Below are 22,977 nucleotides of genomic sequence, written 5' to 3'. Positions count from 1 at the left end.
ACTCTAACACATTCATGAATGAACAGTAAAACTTGTATATGGATTATTTGGTAGCAAGGATTCTTTTCTAATTTAAATCAGCAGCAAATTCATATTCTAGAAGTCGTGAATAATGTCCACTTCTGGTATTGTCATATTTAAAATGACCACCTCTAAATTCCAGAAGTTCCATAAGGAATATTAAATTCCTTTCAGGGTAAAAATACATTGTATTTCCTGAGGAAGGTGGAAAACTAGATGAGCAAAGTTCTAGATACATTCATTAATAATAAGCTCACTAGAAAACATAACTACTCTTCACTAGTTCATTGTAAAATCTATTAGGTGTAATCTCAAGGAGTAATTGTTCTTATTGCACTTTATTGACAATGCAGACTATCGATTTTTCACACCTTCTATGATTCTTTCATTTGTATTCATGAAATGTCTATCAGCACACTCTAAATAAATTTGGCAATATAGGCACTAAAACGAATAAATCGATGTGAAAAAACATTAATTTTGCATTATCCTTATTCGTCAGGCAAGCAAACCATAAGGGTTGTAAATGAAGGTCAAAGGTTTTGAAATGGGTCAGAACCCTTGACCTCTAGACCAATACCGTTCCCATTAAAAAGGGCTATTTTAAAGTTTTAAGTAGGGGAATTTACTACCAGAAAGGTATCATTTTTAAGGCACCAAAAGAAAGGCTCAATAAAAACAGTCTTCCATTTAATTACAAAAAAAAGAAAGCAATAAACCCAAAAAGAAAATCCAATTAATATAGCATATACAGTTTTAAGAAAGCTCCTTAGGCTCTGGCTCTTTTTTAACCATAGGAATAAGGCAATTCTTAGGTTCTTAAATATCTAAAATCACTTTGCCTTTAGGAATGTAGAAAGCCCCAAACTGCTGACAACCGGGGTTACTTTCTTAAATTTTTCTCAGATTCTTAGTACTTGTGAAATCAATTAAGAATGACAGGGTTTCAAAAGTATTTATCACTCATTTCATAACCTCTACACAAAAGGAAAAATTCTATTCATCCCAGAGAATTCAGCATGCCAAGATACAGAAATCAATCTGTTTCTATAACCTTAATATTTTATTGATCCTATTTTATCTTACAAAAATGACAGCATAGAATTACTCAGACACACCGCTATCAAGGTTATGTAAATGCTCAATAGTAAGGTAACAAACCCCTTAGTATCTTCACTCTCCAACTGAATAGACACAACTACTACGAATTTATTTTTTTTAATCAAAAGGCCTTGCACATCATCTTTTTACCTATTACACATAACCTTAAAGCCAAATTTAAGTAAAATTTTAACTGTAATTTCCATTGTGCTCAAAGACAGCAATTTCAGACAACATTGTTAAACCTCACCTGAGAGCAAAGAAGCATCACCAGCTCCACAACTGAACTGCTAGATTTCATGCACACAAGACCTACAAAAGGAAAAAACGGTATACATAAATGCATGCTTATATGGCACCAGCTGTTAACACAAACTATTCTGAAGTGCAATAGATCAGAAGCATTTTGACAATCAAAAGAAAGCTGAAATTCTCATACCACTTCCAGTTCAATTTTGTACTCTATCAGCACAAAATAAAAGTATGTATGTGAGAGGGAGATCATAAATTCCATGCCTCGCATCTAAAGATGCACCTAATAGTAATACATTACCTCCATTATTCACAGTTTCATAAATGTTTGTATGTCAAAATGATCAGAAGTGTGGTTAACATATGTTAGATTAATCCACTGTATCTACATTTTCTTATTTCTTGAAGGATTGGGTCATTATATATGCAGAGAAGGGAAATGGCTTTATGACCCCTGCTTTCTCCATTGCACGTTCTCCTTTCAGCCCCCAGCTATCAATCAAGTTTCCATTTTGTTTCATGGCAGCAGACATCCCAAACACTCTTATTAGTACTTTGACCCTTAACCCGACACTAAACCTTAGCAGAAGTGCAAGCAGTAACCTATTATATATTCTCAATTGTTTATAAACTAATTTGACTATTATTATTATTTGTATTCGCATTTTGCTTTAGGTTTGTCTATAACTGGTCTTCAGGCCCGAAAATGGGGTTTGTGTGTTTATTTTTGTCTAGACAGTTCATACACTCCCAGTAATTTTCCTGCTTTTTTTTTTTGGTCATCCAATCTATGAAATACTAATCTCTCTGTGTATATAATCTATACTACTGTCAATCTATACTACAGATAATTTCCTTTATCTTCAGATAAGAAAAAGTGTAGCTAAATAGGATATTTACTTCCCTGGCAAATAAAGCTTTGAGAAAAACCTCTTTCCTGTTATTCTTATTAAATGAATGAAATAAATTTGTTCACAAGGCAGCTTCCATTAAAGTGTTTATCAGCTAAAGCAATGCCCACATGTATAATCAAAAGTAGAATCCCATCTTTTTCAGTCTTAGAGAGGACAATTCATACACTTCTTCCTACCCCAACAGGTAGGCAAGCTAAATTCCTAAACTAAGTAACTTTAATTTCACTGAAGTCTCAATTTTGATGTCAGCAGTCTTCAGTAAAACACTTACACGTGTTTGATACTCTAATTAATGTTTCTGACAATGAACCATATTCAGCACTACATACAGGATGCCTGTCTTCATTCACAAAACAAGTAGTTTCAAAAATGTTTTTAAAAAAAAACTTTATTTCCACAGGAAGCAACTAGATCTATTAATGCAAATACAGCTCATGTGCAAGCGATCAGCTCAAGTTAATCAACTAACATGGGAATGCACATCACTGGAAGCTGCAACAAGCTTAGGCCCTAATTCAATTCATTGCTTTAAAACTGGACAAACACTGCAATTTTCATTCTAAAAATCAGTGAACAAAGCTATTTGTATGATATAACCAAATTATGAGAAAATTGAAAATCTGATGTTCACTACTAAATGCAGTGCTCCAATTAACGTGACTTAAGATTGAGAACATTAACGTCTGCATTGCAGAACTGAGCCTCACTTTTAAACAGAGAGAAACCCACTAGTAGAAAGAAAACTTAATCATCTCAAGCTCAATCATTTTAAGGCAACATCAGGAAGAGCCATGATCGTTGTTGGGAACCAGAAATCTTCATCTTCTCAGAAGCACCAGAGAATTCTTCTCAATACTGACAGCGTACTCCTCTTCCCTGTATGACTGCCTTCCAATTGGAAACCAAAGAGAGAGAAGAAGATTCACATGCAAGAGATACACCACAACATGCTCTGCTGACAGAGTTCCCAAGAAGCCTTTTGTTACGCTATCACAGTAAAAATGCAAGGTCTTTGTACTTAACTTTCTACACTATGTACTTTATTTTGTACCAAAGTGTTGACCCTGACACCAAGTTTTCTGTTTAAAGCTCATCAAACATTTCATACACCACCTTCTGTGGAACAATTCCCTGGAAGAGCTGGAAAACTAAGGAAAAGACAACCACAGTTGGTCCCATATAATGAGATATAGGAAATTATCAGATTAAATGGAGGCAAAGAGGTAGCAGAGATGGCAAAGATGGAGGCAATGACAATGACCTCAAAGAACTACAGACTGAAGAAACAGGAGTCCGTGAAATCCAGTGGACAGCACTGTGTGGGAAGGCAGGAACAAAGCTTCTAAGGCAGAGCCAGCAGAAAAAAAAACACCCAGAAATTTTAAGTCTCCAACGTAAAACAAAGCACACGTAAAAAAAGCTGTTTAAAAATGGAAACTTACTTGTACCTTCTATCAGCAACTCCTGCCCATGGCTGCCCAAAAGAGTCCGAGAAAGAAAGGGAGCAAAATCCACAAAAATCTCTCTCAGAAGTGGGGCAGCTTTTTCCAAAGCATGTTCAAGCCTGTCTGTAATACTAGTAGAGAGATACATGTGATTAAAAAAAAAATAAAAGGGAACTTGCTGAAATTTTATAGAAAGGAGTATAGTTTTTGGCAATGTTTAAGTGATATACATGTATAAGAAGGAATCAATAACCCAACACTCATATTTTCCCAAACTTTCATTAAGTATTGAACACCAGCAAAACAACATTCTTAAGTGATGTAGAATCAGAGTGTCCAACTGTAATATCAAAAACATAAGCCACAGCACAACTGTTCAGATGTTCAATTGAAGTTACCTCATATTTGAAGCAGAATCCTCAGGCACTGAAGAAACTGTAGGGACAGATGGCAATTTTGAATTAGATGATCCCCTTCCTACAAGAGAAAGTAATAATTAAATGAATTATATAAAAAAAACATGCCAGAAGTTAGACACCTGGACCAGAAACTAAAGCCTTGAGCCCAACCTCTGAGAAACCATGGTTTTCAAGTGTGTGTGAGAACTAGGTGAACCCTTTCACCCCTTTGTACCTCAAAAAATTTTTTGTCATATGACTCCTATTTATTTACATTCATATTTACCACATATGCCATGGCAAGCTTCTAAAATTGTGCTCTAGCACAAATAGAAAGTAATTCCAGAAAGCCTTGTAGTTTGCTTTGTGAAGGAAGTCAGATGACTGCAGTGATCCTTTCTGGCCTTATAAGTCATGATTGTCTCTGAAGAAATTTAGGAACGCTTACAACCTTAAGCAGTGAATACAAATAATGTCTCACACCCTTAATACTCCTGTAGTGTACTAGTATATACTAATACAACTAAACTATACTACTATAAAGCCAAATGGTAACATTTTATAGCATCTCTTTTGGTGACTGGAAGTGTTTATTCAATTTCAAGTAACTTGCACAGAACCCCCCCCCCCCCCCTTTTTTTTTTATAAATTGAAACATATTTGTGTCAAAATGAAGCAGAATACAAAATGAGTGGGTATTTTCAACAGCCTGGCTTAAATTTTTGCAACACTGGGACTCTGACAAAGACAGCTATGATAAAATTCTCCATTGCACTTCCAGCATCATTAGCATGATGGCAGTGGTATAACCTCATTTATGAGTTATTAACTTTGCCACATCAATTATTCAAAGGTTGATAGGGAAGACTGGGTCATTTATGTATTCTACGCTTACAAAAAAAAAAAATGCAATTGTGTTATGTCAAATTGACACTACATGGCTCTCATCAGCAGAGTCGGAATCTGTAAATACTAAATTCTGCTGTTCAGTATATGAAGAGAAATACAACCTCCATACTGCAGTATGGATTGGTATTAGCAATGATGAAGAGGGGGTAAGCAAGACAGCCAGAGATTTCACAGATATTTGCTGCCAGGATAGGAATGGTGACTCACAAATCTTGCATTGCATTCCAAACTATAGAGAGGAATGAATCTTAGCAGACAGATTTCTGTGTATTTCCCAGGAGCATGGCTGCTTCTAGTCCATCTGCAATCCTATCTCTTTCCAACCTTACACCCTGTCCTATTCTCTTTCCTCTCACCTCGCCAGTTTCAGATTCTTATGCTGCTGGAAAGGGGGAAAGAAGGAAAAAAAAAAAGAAAAAGAAAAAAGCATGAAAGAAAAGAGTTTAATCATTTCAGTTCTCGCATCTACCACACTGAGACATGACCCTTCTCAGAACTATAACTATAGAAAAATTCCTGATTGTCCCACCTACACTTGAGTGAGCTCAGTTAAATGCAACCTCTCTGGAAATAAGCTGCTAAAATCTTGAAAATGTCTACCAAAACATGTCAACTGCAACTTTTCAAAGTCTTTATACTTGACTGAAGTGGAATAGACTTGTAAAAAGATGGCAAAGACAGATCCATGAGATACTAAGTTTATTTCTCCTGTCAAATTTCAAACTTTTGCTCCAAAACGCTGGCACACAGACCTTTCCCTCAGAAGCGCTGGGTTTTCGTGGGTTAGAGTTTTTTCCCCACCCCCATCTGGGGAAGATATTTTTCTCTTGATTCACAGGCAGCACAGAAACTAATAAATTAAACTAATGCATCAAAACGGTGAAAAGTTTTGCTCTTATTTTTCTTTCTTCATAGGTAGGAGATATCTTTGTGAATATGATTCGCTTACACTCTTCATAAATTCGGCATGAAGCTCTTATTTTGATTTTTGTATGGGATGACAGGGTCAAAAAGAAATTTTGAGTGAGCCATATAAAATGAAGGACAAGAAAGTGGGGAACAAAGTGTTGACTGAAAACAAGGTGGAATCCAAATCTTCTGGGCATAACTTCCTAAATAATTTATCTAATAAAGGCAAATCAAAGGTATGTTTCTGAAAGTTTCAACAGTGATGGCTAGATTCTGTAAATATTTTCAATATTTTCATGGCTATAATTCCATAGTCAAACCACCAGAAAGTATTTTCTGTGTTCCCAGAGGAAAAGCAGTCAAGGGATATGCCAAAAATTAGAATGGAGCATCCTGTATAGAAAAACAAAACAAAGGCCACAGAAGGCAACAAGCCACCTGATTCAGCAGTTCCAAAGGCTCCAGTTGTTTGCTACAGTCTTTTTTTTTTTTTAAATACACACACATTCATACTTAAGTATGCACAGTAAGTATGCTGCCTGTTGGATTAAGACTTTAAAGCAATTCTTTCATTTTCATTATAACCTTTATATTTAAAAAAATTCACTAGAATTCCCAGCTTTCTCCCTAAAGCCCAACATCCCTATTCTGATTGAACAAGGCCCTCTAACTTGAAAATATTCCTAAATCCACATGCCCAGTAATGGACTTAAGCCCATACACCATCCATAAGGGGAAACCAGCACACTGATCTGGGTAGCCCAACAGAGTATAAAACTGAAAATCCAAAGCCTTCCAAAATAAGAAAGTCCTCTCAACATGCAGATTGCACACAGAGAAAGTCTTCTAATATAAATGTTTGCATGTTTTTATTATATATAAAATCTGTGACCAGTAATCCACTAAATATTGAGTATGTTAGAAATTCAAGAGTATATACAACTAAAATCCTATAAAATGCTTAGCAAAATCAAGGATCAATTTAACAGTGAAAAATAAGACTTAAAGAGTGCAGCATAGTAGCATGAGTTTTACAATTAAATGAGATTAAAATAATCCAATGCAATATTTAGGCCACAAGCAAAATAACTGAAGGAAAAAAAACAGAAAAAAATTCAAGGAAAACATCTGCAAGGACAATGAAAGGGCATAAGAGCCATCGCGAGTCTAATAGAGACACATACACTCTATCCGGGGTAACTTGGGGGTTTTGTTGTTTGTTTTATTTTGTGGGATGCATTAGGGTTTTTGGTTGGTATTCAGTTTTTACACACAATGGCACGGATAAAAATGGTTAGAATGGAAAGTAAAGGAAATCACTGACAACACAGATAGGACATGATTTTTTGCCTCTAGAAATCAAAATAAGTTGTGAATAACAGCTTAGGTATAAATATAAAACTATGAAGTTTTATAAAATTAACTTTAAATATAGACATAACTGAAAAAACACCGATAATTTGAATTTGACAACAGCATAAGGCAGGCACCTATATAAACTGATACTCTTTTTGAAGATTATATAAGGATATTTATGGCCTGAATTTCTTCACGCTTATCATCACCTAAATCCACATTCCAAACGCAGATACATTTCACCAAAAGGGGTGAATCTCAGATTTGTCACAGATGAGAATTTCAGGGGGTTTTTTTATTTGGATTAGGCATAGTGATTTCTGCATTCAAATTTTGTTTAGTGGAAGTACTTTTTTGACTTTAACTCAGAAGTGGCTTTTTATTCCACTGTTTTTTCTGCCTTCAGTAAAAAAAATGAAAATACTTCAGTAGCATATTTTCATCCACAACAGACATGTGGGTAAGTGCAGTAGCTACTTCAAACATGTGGAACTAAACTGACTTATCTCTTCCTTATCCTCTCACTGATAAACTGGCTCCTTCAAACTGACAGTTTTACAGACATTTGCAAGAACATAAAAGAAAATGCAAATAGATCATCTGTCTAGCACCCTTACAGTGAAACCTTATTGTTTATTCAAGGTCCCCAAGAGTCTAAACAAATAATGTCTCTAGCAATAAAATATTGTTAAAGAAACTCCTTGTGTAAGATCCTTATGCTTTTACATATACACTCACAAAGTATGGTTGGCAACACACAAGCGGTGCATGATATGCTTTACTCTGGGAGGATGAAGATGAAGTAAAAAAGTAAAAAATAAAAAACAGAGATTTGAATTAAATAACCATACCTCTTAATTTTGTACAACAGACCTACCATACATAAATACACCGATGCCCTTTATGAAAGGAGCATCCAGTAAAATAATGAGCTCATTCAAAAATACGCTTCTGGGGCTGGAAGTGTACAATGCAAGACTACAATGAAAGGTTTTACAAGCTAATATAAGGGAGCTGTTACATAAACACATCTGTACGTTAAACCAAAACAGATTTCACAAAACAATGCTGCACTCTCTAAAAAGAAGTTGCTTTAAAACAGTTTTTATACTGAAGCAGCATTAAACCATTTCCATGCATAACATTAGCATTTGAGATTTTTTTTTAAAGTGTCATTCTGCTTTGGTAACTAGCCTCTAACTACTGCCACTGTAAAATTGGAATTCTCTTTGAAATAGTTACTATAATCCGGTGAATTTCTTAAATGACCTTTGCACTGATGGAACTCACTTCACATTCATTTCTCTTACTTTAGCTTGTCTCCCGCTAACTAACTTTATTGTGAGACTTCAAGGTTATTTTCATCTATGTATAAAAATCAATGCATATCATTCTTTGCAAAACAAGAGAGCTGGGGGAGAAAATTTACATTTTCCTATAGGTAGGACTAGAATTCAGGAGTCAACTCCTTTTTTATCTCCTGTTGCTGCTTATTACCCAAGTTTCTTCCAAGCATCACCTCCTTTTTCACTTTGGCCTTTAACATGGCCTGGTTTATGACTTCACACTTTGAGGAACAGCCCATGTCTCTGCTCAGGAGAAGCAGAAAACCTGCTGGCAACTCTGTGTGGCTCAGAGGCAAAACAAGTAGAAGTCAAAGAACCTAAAGTAAGAGGCAGGCAACAGAAATTGAGTGGAACTTCTGAGTGTTTTCTACATTCAGAGTAAGGACAAGATGCAACTCCCTCCTGCTTCCTACAGACTTTTCATATTCCTTCTTTATAAAAATTATAGTTGAACAACCATTTGCAAACTGAACAGTGAAAGCCTCAAAACTGCATTCTTTACAGTGAAGCACTAATAAAACTCATGTGAAATCCTTCAACTACAGAAACAAACTTGGAGCATCAGAGAGAACTGCAAAAGAGATCAAAAACGTTCACAGCACTTTAGAACATTACAACTGTAATAAAAACATTTAAGAGGAAAACTTAAGTGACAAAAATACAAGCATATTCACCATAGCTCAGACAAATTCACCAAGTCCTGCCTAGCCAAACATTAGTCTTGCCTTTCCAATAGCCCTTCCTGGACACAGCACACGTAAAATCTCTGCATCAAGTCTCGCATTCAGCCTATAAGCCAATCCAAGGAAGAAACAACTAGAGTAAATTCCTCCTCCTTAGATTGTTGCTAGTAAATATGCTCTTTTGCTCAAAACCACCCTCCGTAAGAGACAAATGACTGGCTCAACACGGGCGATGAAGGGGCTTTATTTTCTCCATTCATTTCCAAGATCTTTCAACAGTTGGAGTGGCAATTCCAGCAGACTAACAACCCAAATATCAGCCATTGGCAACGGACTGACAGGCAAGTTTAGCCCACCAGGGTCACATTTGTATTCAGGAAAGGCTTTCTGTGCTACAAAATACTCTGAGGCTTGAATGAGTAAAGATGAAGAAATTCCTCCTGCAAAAAGGCCAGTCTGTCTGCGGCCAAATCATGTTTTCACCCTCTTTCAAAGTCTTAGAGCAACAGGGTGAGCTTAGATGGTTATCTTTCCAACTTGTCAACATTTTGTATTTGGTAGGCTAGGACACATCACATCCACTTGATATGAGCTTAAGACAATCTTAAGGGTCAAATATCCAAGATACTCACAGACCTTGAGCTACAGGCAAGATGCAAACTTCAGGAAAAAATATTGGGAAAGAGGTTGATAAATTCTGAGCACACACAAATAGCAACAGAGGCATCTGGAACCACATAGACCAATATTTCAACACTGATCCTACCCTGACCAAGCAATTTTGACATCACTTCCACAGTGGAGGATCTCACCTACTACATAAAATCTATTCCCAAATTATGCTTATGAAAACATTACAACTAAAACACTATTACTTGCTGTTTAATCCCATTTTAATGTCTGTATCTCCCTTTCATCTCTGTTCTGGAGTAAATTGACTCAAGTCTCCACAGCAAAGTATTATATGTTATTCTATTACGGTTCTGCTTGCTTGATCAGTTTTTAAAACATATCAAATAAACGCATACAAAACTCACTTTAAAAAATTCTTTGACTTTAGAAAAAAAAACAGCTGAAATGTATTTTTAAACGTAGCAATAATGTTTAATAAATAGCCTTCATATAAAATGTGAAAAAGCCCCAAATTTATATTCACTACATAAATCCCTAGTCTCAGCACTTTAAAAAGGACTTTTTTTTTTCTTAATTACAAAAGTAAATAGAATTACAATAAATGTTAGCTGAAAAAAGTGAGAACAATGTATTGATTCTCTGCTGCATGAAAACAAAAATTAGTGAAAGAACATGTGATTTGAACTCAGGGGAAACCTATATATATTATATTTTGGTTTTATAGGAAGCTCACTTATTGCTACTTCTATCCTTAAATAAAAAAGTTAAATGCCTTATACAGTACTTTATTACAACCATAAATGCATGCAATTTACATGAGCAACAAGCCTAAACCACTCCAACGCTGCAAAATTTTTGTTTCCATGCCATTATTTTACTGGGGAAAAAAGAAACAGTCTCACGTTTTAATCTGTTTAAGGCATGATTTCATTTATCCCTTTACTTTTTCTTTTAATTAATTAGATTGCCAGTCTAAACATGTCTACTATTTTTAATCCCGATTAGTTTCTTTTTATGCATATCAGTTCAGATTACATGTCCGATTTTTGCCAAAACTCCCAGACATGCTTGAAGTCACACAGTTACAAACTACATCAGTATTGTTTATTGTCTGGATTTCTTATACATTCAACAGGCACAGGAACACTTATTTTTTCTTCCATACGTTCTTAAAAGATTGACTAAATCTGAAAATCAATGTTCATCTGTTATTTCAATTAAAAGTGAATACTGACTTCAGAAATTGTAATAATTTAGCCCACATCTAACCTGGGTAAACCAGTAAGAAGTTAACAAATTAGCAATTATTTTAAACAATTTCAATGTAGGTAAGGTTTTATTGTTTTTAAAACAGATTAGCTGCTCAGAGCCAATCTTCCCCAAAGAACTGTGACATTTTAAAACACAGCTAATTTTTCTAGTCCAAACATTACTCCTAGACTAGTGTAGTGCTACCTCCTGCAATTTCAGTGACAAAATGGATTCTCCCTTTTGCAAAGAATAAGACCATATTAGATTCCAGTAGCTTTTCTTTTCCTTTATCGTGGCTGGAACAAAACCTTTTTGATTTTCCCAAGAAATGCAATGGGCAGTTGAAGATGGCAACAAATATCTTTGAGACACCCAGAAACTAGAGGACATGGCAACAAATTACATTTTTTTTTCCTCAGTCTTTGCAATTTGGATGTAAGTTCATAAAAACAGGAAGCAAGAAACTCAAACATTGAAAAGAAACACCAATAATCAGGCATAGATTGAGATTTCCTTGATTAAGATGCAAAGCAGTTCTAAATCTTGACTTTAAACTTCAGGGACACAAACAATTATGAGATCCTACACAGCCTTGTGACTTAAACACGGCTAAGTAGAAAAGCATGCCTTTGACACAGCATATAAGGTTAAACACCATTTATCGCATACAGAACGACCAGGGAGACTATGGGTTCAAAGGACCACTTGCTTCTAAACAACCTACTCAATTTTGTCCCCACTGAAAAAACTGTCCAAAGCAATTAGTTGAGCATCAAGACTGAATTTGACCTCAGGCTAAAGCTATTGGAAACACTTGTATATAATTTTCAGTCCTACTTAGCACTAAGACATATATCCTTGAACAAATACGCTACAATTTATATATAAGCTTATATTTTACATACAAAAAGTCTGTAGCAAAAAGTAGTCTTTAGAATACATTGTATTTATACTAAACACAAGTTAACATAGTATGCCTGCTTTACAAAAACTGTGAGAAATCTTGGAATTACGACAAATATTGCTCAGACATTTGCATTTGTTCTGCCAGATGAAGGCAAAAGGAGAACCCCTAAAGGTTTAGCAAAGCTTTTTTTTTTAATACAACACTACTTTGGGGATTTTTATTTATTTTTAAGCAGGTTATTTTTTACATTTGTGTAACTACAGCATCAAAACTAGGAAAAAGAAAATGATCACTGGGATAAACTCTCCGAAAATATTAAAAAGGATGAATTCTTATAATCAGTGAACCCATATAATGTCACTGACAATTGGTCCAGTTTAATCTAGAGTCACATCTATTTCCCTGCAAAGTATCTGTTACTGGTCTTTGTTAGAGGCACAAATACCAAATGCAGGCCTGCAACCTGCTAGATGAGGGCATATTACAGATATAGACAAAGTAATATGCAGGATACGAATGTCTCAAAGGTCCTTTTGTCTGACTTGATAATTTAGGACATGTTATACCACGTGCACTCCAGTAGTTTAAAAAAAATAAATAAAGCGTAAAACACCATCTTCCAAGATTATTGGCACATTTTCCCCCAAGAAAATAAACCAGCAGTAAGTATCAATATTCTTAGTATAAGCAAGACTCATATATAGACAGATAAAATATATACACACTAATCAGTATTACCATGGAAGGCAACTAACAACTTAATGTCTGAAAAACAACTGTTCTCACCTACAGTGTTTTGAGATATGGATAACTACTGAAAAACATCTCACCTTCACAAAACCCATCACAAAAACCACGTAACAAAAAACTTGTTTGTTTGTATTCAGAGTGAATGGTGAGGGAGGGAGAAGCAAAAGAAGGAGGGTTGGGATTGAAGTTGTTTAATTTACCCTTACTCACCGGGAGATTCTCCTGACAAATCCAGGGCTTGGGCTGAATCTAAGGAAGAAACCACACTGACAGCATTTGTAGGAATGCCCATAGCAGCTGTAGAAGAGGAAATGGTGGATTTCTTCGGTGGTACAACAACACTCCTAGGTGAAGACAAACAGTAAATAATACTGTAGGAAGGCTCACACAGCATGATCCTTACTTACACATCGAGCACATACACTTCTATGTCCTGCAAAAGTACCGTTCCTTCCCTGTTTTCTTTTTCCATCATCTCTGGCAATCTGCCTAACCTAAAGGACACTTCACCCTTGTTTAGTTTTTACATCACACTTAAATATCTCAACCACTTCCGCAAAATCCCTGCCAAACAAGCACACAGTTAAAAGATCAGCAGGATAAATGACCTGCAAGTAGGTTTTACTTTTCACCTGAGTTTCACTAAGATTCGGTTTTAAACTTCAGGCAACTATTTACAAAAGATATCACAGTATTCAAAATGAAAACATTAAGGTACATTATCAAGACTGAAGGTTGCCTTGACAGTATACAACTACTACTATTGGTATTCTAATGCAGAACAGAAGACTAACTGAAGAAGGATGCACTACAGCTACAAACATCCTAACACATATTCACGTGCACACACAAACGTTCACACATTTTAAAAATATTGCTAAGGCATGAATTTGAGTATATCCCGTCAATCAAGTTTTACTTATATAACAAATCAAAACATTCCTTAGGAGTTGAAGAGAGAATCTCCATCTTTTATACAAGTTAAATGTCAGGCCTTATTGTCAGCATTAAAGATTACACAAGAGGAAAAGATGCAAAGTGATGAGTTAGGCATGGAGATTTATCTCACATGTTACCAAGACATCTATTTATGCTATACCAATTTCAATTAAATTGTAGTACTTTATTCCAAATACCTAAAAGGCCTTGTTAAGCATACATTAAAGGCATTTTTAATTGCAAGTTAGCTCCATAAACATGCAAAAACCCAGCTAATGAGGTAAAGAGTACAGCTGATATATAATGCACTCCCACAGCAGCGCTTACTTTTAATTACCTGGTGTTAACCGTAAGCTGAAAATCTTCAACATTCAATTTATTTAATCACATCTTTTGTTGACAGTACTATAACTACACACTGAAAGTATTCCCTTAATAGCTTTAAAATATTCATTTTCTAAATAAAGTAACTTAGAAACTTGACCCAAATTCAGGTGTGATAATAACAACCACAGAAGTTCTGTCAAGTATTTCTAAAATAGTTTTCGCTAGAATGGGAAAAAAGGACTGCATCTGACTCCCTTCTTCAGTGCAAAGGATGTCACAGAACCTAGACCACATTACTGATTAAATCAACCCTCCCTAATAGCAGGAGTAGGCAGGCACCATACTTGGAGGCAGTACATGTCATATCATTATAAGGGTGACTGCTAATGTTAACTATACACTAAAAAAATAGAAGCCACAACACCTGAGCCCCAAATCAAGATATTGTGCCTAAACCATGAATTTTGCTCGTATGTTCTTGTCAGTTTCCCTGAAATGTGAACAATGCACTAAAAAAAAATCATATATTTAGACCGTCTTCTAAATTATAGCCACATTACCAATTAATTTTGCATCACCCAGGTATAAGGAGACCTCTCACTCAAGATTCTGTGACGTACACTGCGTGGAAACTGTTACTACTGTTCTATAACACAGATTCAAATACCTGGAAGGGGCTGGGAAAGTTTACTGAGTATAAGATGCACCCACACATAGTAAACTTTTGGACATTTCTCCAACATTCATAATCCAGCACTGAAGCCCAGATGTCTTCCTTCACAGATTTTGAGTTCCTTTACTGTATAGCTATCCAATTCAAGAAATACTGATCAATAATATTGAACCCAAATCATACAGACGTATTACAAACACAGGTCTATTCATGTGGACTCCAAGATCTCAGAGCACAAGCTGGAAATATTTCTTTGCACAACCTCTAAATTACAGAAACAATTATTCATTTCCTGCTAATACACACACCATTATATTGGATGCAAGGTGATACGGGAGAATATTTAGTGACAAATTTTGGTGCACATGCAGATGGCAATTATGCACATATACGTAGTGTCTGTTCAAAGCGTATCGTTCATGTAATTAATTTTAAATTGGAAAACACCAAATTACCTTGAGGGTAAAAACAAATCTTCTAGAGAAGTTTTGTGTTTCCAGGGCTTAAAGTCAATCAGAATTCTCTCAAAACATCAAATTAGAAAACCTGTGCCCTCTGAACGCCTATGAATGCTACTGATCCTACTCTCTGACTCTACTAAGAGCCCCAGGAGCTACAAAACAGGTGGTATTTTAAGTTGTAAAGGGCAAGCCAGACCCACACCTTAAAAAATTTCATACATAAATGGCTGATCTTCGACTAATTTTATATATTAGAACCGCCCCCTTTCAGATGAAAATACAGAAATGAACATGCTGGAAGGATCAAGAAGGAATTTTAGAACAGGAGTAATTTTTAGCACTACTACAAGGAGCTCCTCACAGGGCAAATAACAGTTCTGGAACTGCATGGGAGCAGGGAAGCCTGTGTGCAGATGGAGCTGTCACCTTAACACTGCTCATCTGCAGTGACAATGAGTGGAGACAAAAGAAATCCCAGCTACAACAGCCTTCCATTTTTCTGTGCTGTTTCTGACACAACACTATATATTATCATTCCTTCCTGCAAACTTCTACTGACCTTCAGTGTGCTTAAGTGTCGCTGCACTGAGGGAGTAGTTTCAGCAAGTTGCCAGACTCTCTATAGCTACCAAAGGAGAGACGCAAAGGAATTAGAGTTTTGGTTTTATTCCTGGGCTGCGACAGACAGCAGTAAATGACCACAGTAGTCCCTTTTGTCTTTTAAGATCTTTTGTGTACCTTCTCACCTTCAAACCTGTAGAAGTTTGGGAATACAAATACAGTTGCTACTCTCATCTTCAATAATTTACTTCCAATGAAGTACATTAAAAAGGAATTATATTCTAATACTTCCACTGTAATTTTCAGTATCAATGGCATTTACTTTTTCACTTTAAGATATCACTGTCTGATTACTAGCATCAGGAATATGACACTAGTACACAGCTGCAAAGTAGAGCTGTTAGCAGGCTTTTTTTTTTTTAATTACCCAACATCATTCCTTTTGCTTTGATTCAAGGAATAAAAATGAGTAACCACAGGTTTCAGATGTTGAAATACAGCAGAACGTATGCTCCCTTATAAACAGTACACACGGGTGTGCACATGTGTGTTCCAGACACAGCCACCACATCTTTGAGCAAGAGACACTGACTCTCACAAAGTTTTCTGAGAAGCCTAGGTTGCTTATAATATCCCACTGAAAAAAAGTTTTAGCTTTTAGCTAAAAAATTTTTTTAAAAATTAAAAACCTGCTTCATAAATTCTACAATAATTCCTATATTTGAAGGTCACGTTAGATCTTGGTCCCCTCAAGCTTGCTTAAGGATTCAGTGTTCATGATGCACCACAGCCAAAGACTTCTGCTGTGCTCCACAATTACTCTGCAAGATAAAAGGCAACAGTATAGAGGCTGGAAAAATTGCTCCTTCACATTAAAAAAATCTGAACTTTGGAAGAAAACAGTGGCTTTGAACAACTCACCATAAAGCTGTTTTCTACAGAATCACAGAATCATCTCGGTTGGAAAAGCCCTTGAAGATCCTCCAGTCCAACCATGAACCTCACACTGACCGTTCCCAACTCCACCAGATCCCTCAGTGCTGGGTCAACCCGACTCTTCAACCCCTCCAGGGATGGGGACTCCACCCCTGCCCTGGGCAGCCCATTCCAACACCCAACAACCCCTTCTGCAAAGAAATACTTCCTAAGAGCCAGTCTAACCCTGCCCTGGCACAGCTTGAGGCCATTCCCTCTTGTCCTGGTGCTTGTTCCTTGAGTCAAGAGACTCATCCCCAGCTCTCTGCACCCTCCTTTCAGGGAGTTGTAGAGGGCGATGAGGTCTCCCCTCAGCCTCCTCTTCTCCAGACTAAACCCCCCCAGTTCCCTCAGCCGCTCCCTATCAGACCTGTGCTCCAGACCCTGCACCAGCTTCGTTGCCCTTCTCTGGACACGGCTCGAGTCATTCAATGGCCTTTTTGGAGTGAGGGGCCCAAAACTGAACACAGTCATCGAGGGGCGGCCTCACCAGTGCTAAGTACAGGGGCAAGATCACTTCCCTCTCCCTGCTGGCCACGCTATTGCTGATACAAACCAGGATGCCATTGGCATTCTTGGACACCTGGGCACACTGCTGGCTTCTGTTCATCCGGCTGTCAATCAACACCCCCAGGTCCCTCTCTGACTGGCAGCTCTCCAGCCACTCCTCCCCAAGCCTGTAGCGCTGCTGGGGGTTGTTGTGACCCAAGTGCAGCACCCGGCATTTAGCCTTATTGAACCTCATGCAATTGGACTCAGCCCATCGCTCCAGCCTGGCCAGACCCCTCTGCAGAGCCTCCATACCCTCAAGCTGATCAACACTCCCGCCCAACTTGGTGTCATCTGCAAACTTACTGAGGGTAAAACTCAGACTAGCTCTGAGCAGAAGTTATTTTAGATAGTGATCTTCAACAGTCAACTGACATGATTCCGATTTTTCCAGCCAAAATAAAATAAAGAGTATTCTGGTGAAGAAAGTAGGTCCCTTCTGCTGACAGCTGTGTCAGTCTGAAGCACACAGCCCAAAGAATCGCTGGATATTGTTCCAAAATGTGATGTAAAGAAACCCCAAACCCTGAATTACTTTCTCTCTGTCTTCTGGTCAGTTGCCACGACCTTCTGACTCAAAAAAAAATCCCTAAAACAGTTCAAGAACAACAAACAAAATGTCAAAGTATCTTAACTAGTTACTTTATAGCTATGTATTGCTGCATTATTTGTAATGTAATGTTTATTACTAGGTACGTCTTCCCTTTCAACCAGTGACCTACAGTTGCAGGATTTGTTTTAGGAGCTCCCATTTCTAGGCCTTCTTCAACGTATGAAAGTACAGCTCGGCAATCACATATGGATTCATATTTACCACATACTGGAAAGATATTTGAGGTATAAACATCGGTCTTGTTTGTTTGTTTATTTACATTCCAAAATTCCTACATTTTTCCTTCTTTGTGTAGTAATATGATATTTCCTCTGAACATTAAGTGAAAACGCAACTGTGTTCAAACAGAAATATTTGCCATTAACCATCAATGTACCTTTGTGTTCTTTTTTCAAAAGATTATTTAAATGGTAATGTAAGTAAAATAAATGCATGAGACAGTGGAAAAAACAAGATTAAAAATTGTAGTAAACAAACTATGTGGAAAAGATGGAGTGTTTAGCACATTATTAAATCAGGTAAATTTGTCAGAAGTGTCTTAATGTGCTTTCAACTTCTCTCAAGTAATAGGGCACTTGCTTTTAAAGAGTACACAGATAAGACAGTCCTTTTTTGCAGCTAAACTGATAAGCATTTCTTACAAAGTTAAATATTGCTACACACATGAATAAAATATTCACCAATAAGTAGCCCTATAGTATATTTCCTTCAGATCTACAAAAATAATGAATTAAAAAACATCTGTAACCATGCATTAATTTCACCAGAATAACAACATACATTAAGCAACCTCACACACGGGTAGAGACGTGTCACGTGGAAGAAAACCGTCAATACATTTTACTCCTTAACATTCACATTATTGCACATTTCAATTGACTCTACTTTCGGGTTACATTTGTATATTATAACATCCATATATTCAGACACAGAAGAAATAAAATAAACTAGAAAAATTGCACAAAAATATTCTTACAGTGTATTTCAAGCAGACCTCAAGCACTACGGTAAAAATGATAGTTTAGCTGCCTCATTTACAGGACTATATTAGATGTTTGGGTTTTTTTAATTTAAAATCAACTATTTAAGGTTTAAAGTAGGAATTTACAGCACATGAACTGATAAACACAGGTCAGGCATTATGAGAACTAGCCACCATAAATACATCTTAGCCATAAGGTCAGTGTGTTATTAGTCCCAATTATGCTGAAGTGTAAGAAGCCTTCGTGTTGCAGACAATTACTCACTGCTGAATGAGCACAGACCACTGAGCTGAACACTGACTTCCATCACAGACAAAGCCTTACACAATAATGATCTATTCTGCCAAATTCTATAAGGATTTACTTACTGAAAGCTTTCTTGGTTTCAGATCACTGATTCTTCTGTTTCAATACAAAGATACAAATTACCTATAAATATCTCCTAGATTTTTGAGTACGTTTTCCTAAATGTTTCTTTTTTTTTTTTTTTTTTTTTTTAAAGTTGGCAAGCCTGCAATTAATTTTAAATATATTTCAAGTTACAAATTTTTCTTGGGCTTGAGTCAAATATTCCTAATACAACACAGGCCAGGCCAAACTGATGACCTCACTATAATTTAAAAATACTTACATGAGCTCTAATTCCTCTTGACATACAGGAATTTATACAGATTTAATTCTCAGAGTTCCATTTTTTAGCACTGAACAGCAACACAGGTGACAGTTTGTCTGTTTCCCTATGGGATAATGGTTTTAATTCAAAACCAAAAGAAGTTAGTCTTGTTCCAGGCTACCAGAATGGTGCCCACTGCAGGGCTCCTATGCAATGAGCAAAAGACCAATAAAGAGGATCAGAGACTTATTTTTGCCTCTACTTTGTGAGTCAGGAAAGCAGCTTGCCATGTCAGTGTCATTCTATGGGCTCTGCTGTCTGGAGATAATACCCATTCTCTTATGTCCCCCTTGAAATACCCAAGGAGAAAGAAAGAATAAGAGACTCTTAAAACCACGAGAGATCGGGGTGGGCGGAGGGGTGGAAGTGGGGAAGAGAAGAGATGATAGAAAGAATACAATCAATTTTGTAAGAGAACTTTAAAATCAGCTTGTCAGGGAGAGGACTTCAAATGGTTTTCCTCTTCAGCCCCTGCAGAATGCAAATTGTTGGTGCACCGAAAGAGCTGAGCTTCTCACCACAGCATATGTGCCTTGATCTACAGATCCCCCATTCTCATATTCTGTCTCTACCTATACCTGGTAGACTTAATCTTGTCTACAAGTTTATTCTTTTCGAGGCCCAAATCAATGAAGTCTAAAAATGTACTCGTTCCATTAAAAAAAAAAAGGGCTTTGATTAAATTTAACTGAAATACCACAACCATTACAAAGGTACATGCACACCACTGACTGACAAATGTGTAAACACAGGCTTAGCCTAAGCAGCTTATAGGCAATGTTCCAAAAAGATAAATAAGCTTATTAACATATCTGGTCTGTAAATTACAGCATAGCTGCAGATTTAAGCTGTATGGGGCAAGACCATGATTTAAGAGCCTCTATTACTCTGAACCCTCAGCATCAGCTTTCCTGTAAATACATGATTATTGAATGTTTCCACAAAGAACAGCAGAAGCCAGGAGAGACCAAGGTTTTATTTTAAATTGCACAGTAAAAATGGCAAGTGATAGGTTACTGGTTTTATTAAACTAACAGAAGAGAAACATCATCTCTTTTTTTTATCCTAAGCTTTGGTTATACTTATTTCTGTTTTATTTAAATTTGCTTGCATTAGCCCCCCCCTCTTTTTCTACAAGATTACTACTAAATAAGAAAACCGCTGGTTTAGGACACACTGAAATTGGAACATTATTTCATGTCCCTACAGATCTTGGGAAAAAGCCAACGCAAGTCTTGAACTTTATCATGATAAACCCCTGGCACCCACTAATCACAAGATTGTATCTTCACATAAGATAAGGGGAAGATTTTTGGCATGGGAATGAACACATACACCTAGGCGTTTGCAAAAGCTTGCAACCTGGCAGCCTTTCAGTAAGGTTTCACTCACATAGCTGTTACTGTATACTCTCCAGCTATGGCTGGGAAGTTGATAATCCTTAAGATATGAGGAGCGTTTTGATTTCTGACACAGCATTCCTGAGATAAATGCAGGATCAGAGAGATGCTTTGAAATTCCCAGAGATACCTCGCTGGTAAACTGCTACATGGGAACAACTTTTAACAAAGTGTCTTTAAAAAGAAAAAAAAAGTTAACACACAGAACTTGTTTGCCATCAAACAATATATTAAACCCAAACCAGACACAGAAAATGAGAGCATCCCAAAGCCTGTTTTTCCAAACTTGCCCAATGTACCTTAGTATTTTTGTCTACTCCAGGGAAGAGCTACTATTTCCAATTCTATTACAGTTTCTTGTAAAAAGGTTTTTCTCTCCCTTGTACAATTCCTTCCTGCTGTTGTCACTAGGTGTCATTTCAGAGCATAATCTTGTATTTTAAGCAGTCACACTATATATATATATATATATACAGGCACCTAAAAGTGGTCATGAAACTTTCCTGTCTATATAATTTTAAATATAAATGTTTCATATACACAGTTATTGTCTTTTTGATTAACTAATCGTGTTTCATATACTCAGTTATTCTGTCTTTTTGATTAATTTATTAGCTAGTTAGCAACACACCTTATCACAGATCAATGTATTTACCACAGATGCAAGACTGTGCATGTCACTACCAGATGAGAATTGACTAGAGAAAACTTCTACATCATCAAGTACACTTTTCTCTACTTGACATACCCACAAAAGCAAGGAAATGAAAAATTAAGCCACCTAGAAACACAGAGCCATTGACATACCAAGGTCATGCGCAACTGCTGAAGGACAAAATATTTTATACTAGTTCATGACCTTTTCCTCACATATTTAGCCCCACCCACTAAACACAAAAAGTCACAGGAAACTAATACCCACAAGGTATCACTGTGGAGCAGTCCAGGTAGCTACATAAAGCCCTACAAAACCCCCTGCCCTCTGCTCCTCCATTCACAAGCACAGTGCTGTCTACTACTTCAGTCTATGCACCCCTTTCACTCCTCTATATGTTCCTTCATCAGACTGGCTTCCTTTCAGTATCTGATCCAGTAATTATGTCTCAAGGTTAAGTGGGAGAATGTTAAGAGTTGTGGTTACAAACCACTGGCACTTCGGAGGTGGGAAAAGGAGACAAAAGGTCCATCTGGGACAGTGTGGCACTGGAAAAGTACAAGGGCAAACCAGCAAGTAGTTCAACTTTTCAGTAACTTGCTTTACAAAACACACTGCAACTTTTAAGTGTTTTTTCCATTGTTTGAGTGACTTTGTAACTATACAGAAAAAAGAACACAGAATTGCACGTGACTGAAGGGCTGCTGCCAATGCCCAGCATCTCATTAATGTACATATCATCAAATTAAACTGCAGTTTCCTCTGATAAGAAGGTTTTGTAGGCGTGATCTGCCTATGTCAGGTATCAGGACTTCAAGTACTCAATTACTTCCTGACTAGTTAACCTGCTTTGCACCAATCCAAATCAGATTTGCACAGGCAGCACAACACTTCGTTTCCAAAAAACAATTCCTAAATGCAACATGCATTTCTGTATCCGATCTCCAGACAAATGTTATTTTGTGGCTCCAAGCTCTACCACTCAGCAACGAACAGTAAGAATTTCCAGAGGAAAAACATTAGTCACAGACTAAAACGTTGTGCTCTTTCAGATCGACTGCCCGCTTGCTGTAAAGAGCAATGAGAGGCCTCAATGGGGAAGTGCTAAAAGCACTTGGGCAGCAGTAGTTCTAATTCAGTGTCCCTCTTCTCCCAGTTTTCCCCCTCCGCCTCCATCCTCCTACTGCTCCCAAAAGAAGTCCTCCTGTTTAGCATCACGAGCACAACACAGCATTTACTTTGAGACAACAGCAAGGGGGCCAAATACTAGCATACACCATCTGTGTCTAATCT

General features: G+C 36.9%; 1 protein-coding gene across 1 annotated transcript in view; it reads right to left on the bottom strand.

Moving 5' to 3' along the window:
* The window catches only part of LRBA (LPS responsive beige-like anchor protein), a 424,995-nt gene that overhangs the window by 305,970 nt on the left and 96,048 nt on the right, over positions 1 to 22,977 (bottom strand). Inside the window, exons 32-35 of the mRNA XM_074821286.1 lie at positions 13,086 to 13,219; positions 4,132 to 4,210; positions 3,731 to 3,864; positions 1,373 to 1,434 (exon numbers count right to left, since the gene is read on the bottom strand). Coding sequence (XP_074677387.1) covers positions 1,373 to 1,434; positions 3,731 to 3,864; positions 4,132 to 4,210; positions 13,086 to 13,219 — 409 coding nt within the window. The remainder of the gene's footprint in view (positions 1 to 1,372; positions 1,435 to 3,730; positions 3,865 to 4,131; positions 4,211 to 13,085; positions 13,220 to 22,977) is intronic.

This window comes from Strix aluco, chromosome 4, assembly GCF_031877795.1.
Source record: "Strix aluco isolate bStrAlu1 chromosome 4, bStrAlu1.hap1, whole genome shotgun sequence".
Classification (NCBI taxonomy): Eukaryota; Metazoa; Chordata; class Aves; order Strigiformes; family Strigidae; genus Strix; species Strix aluco.
Note: the sequence above shows the minus strand (reverse complement) of the source record. Positions and strands in the feature narration are given on the sequence as shown.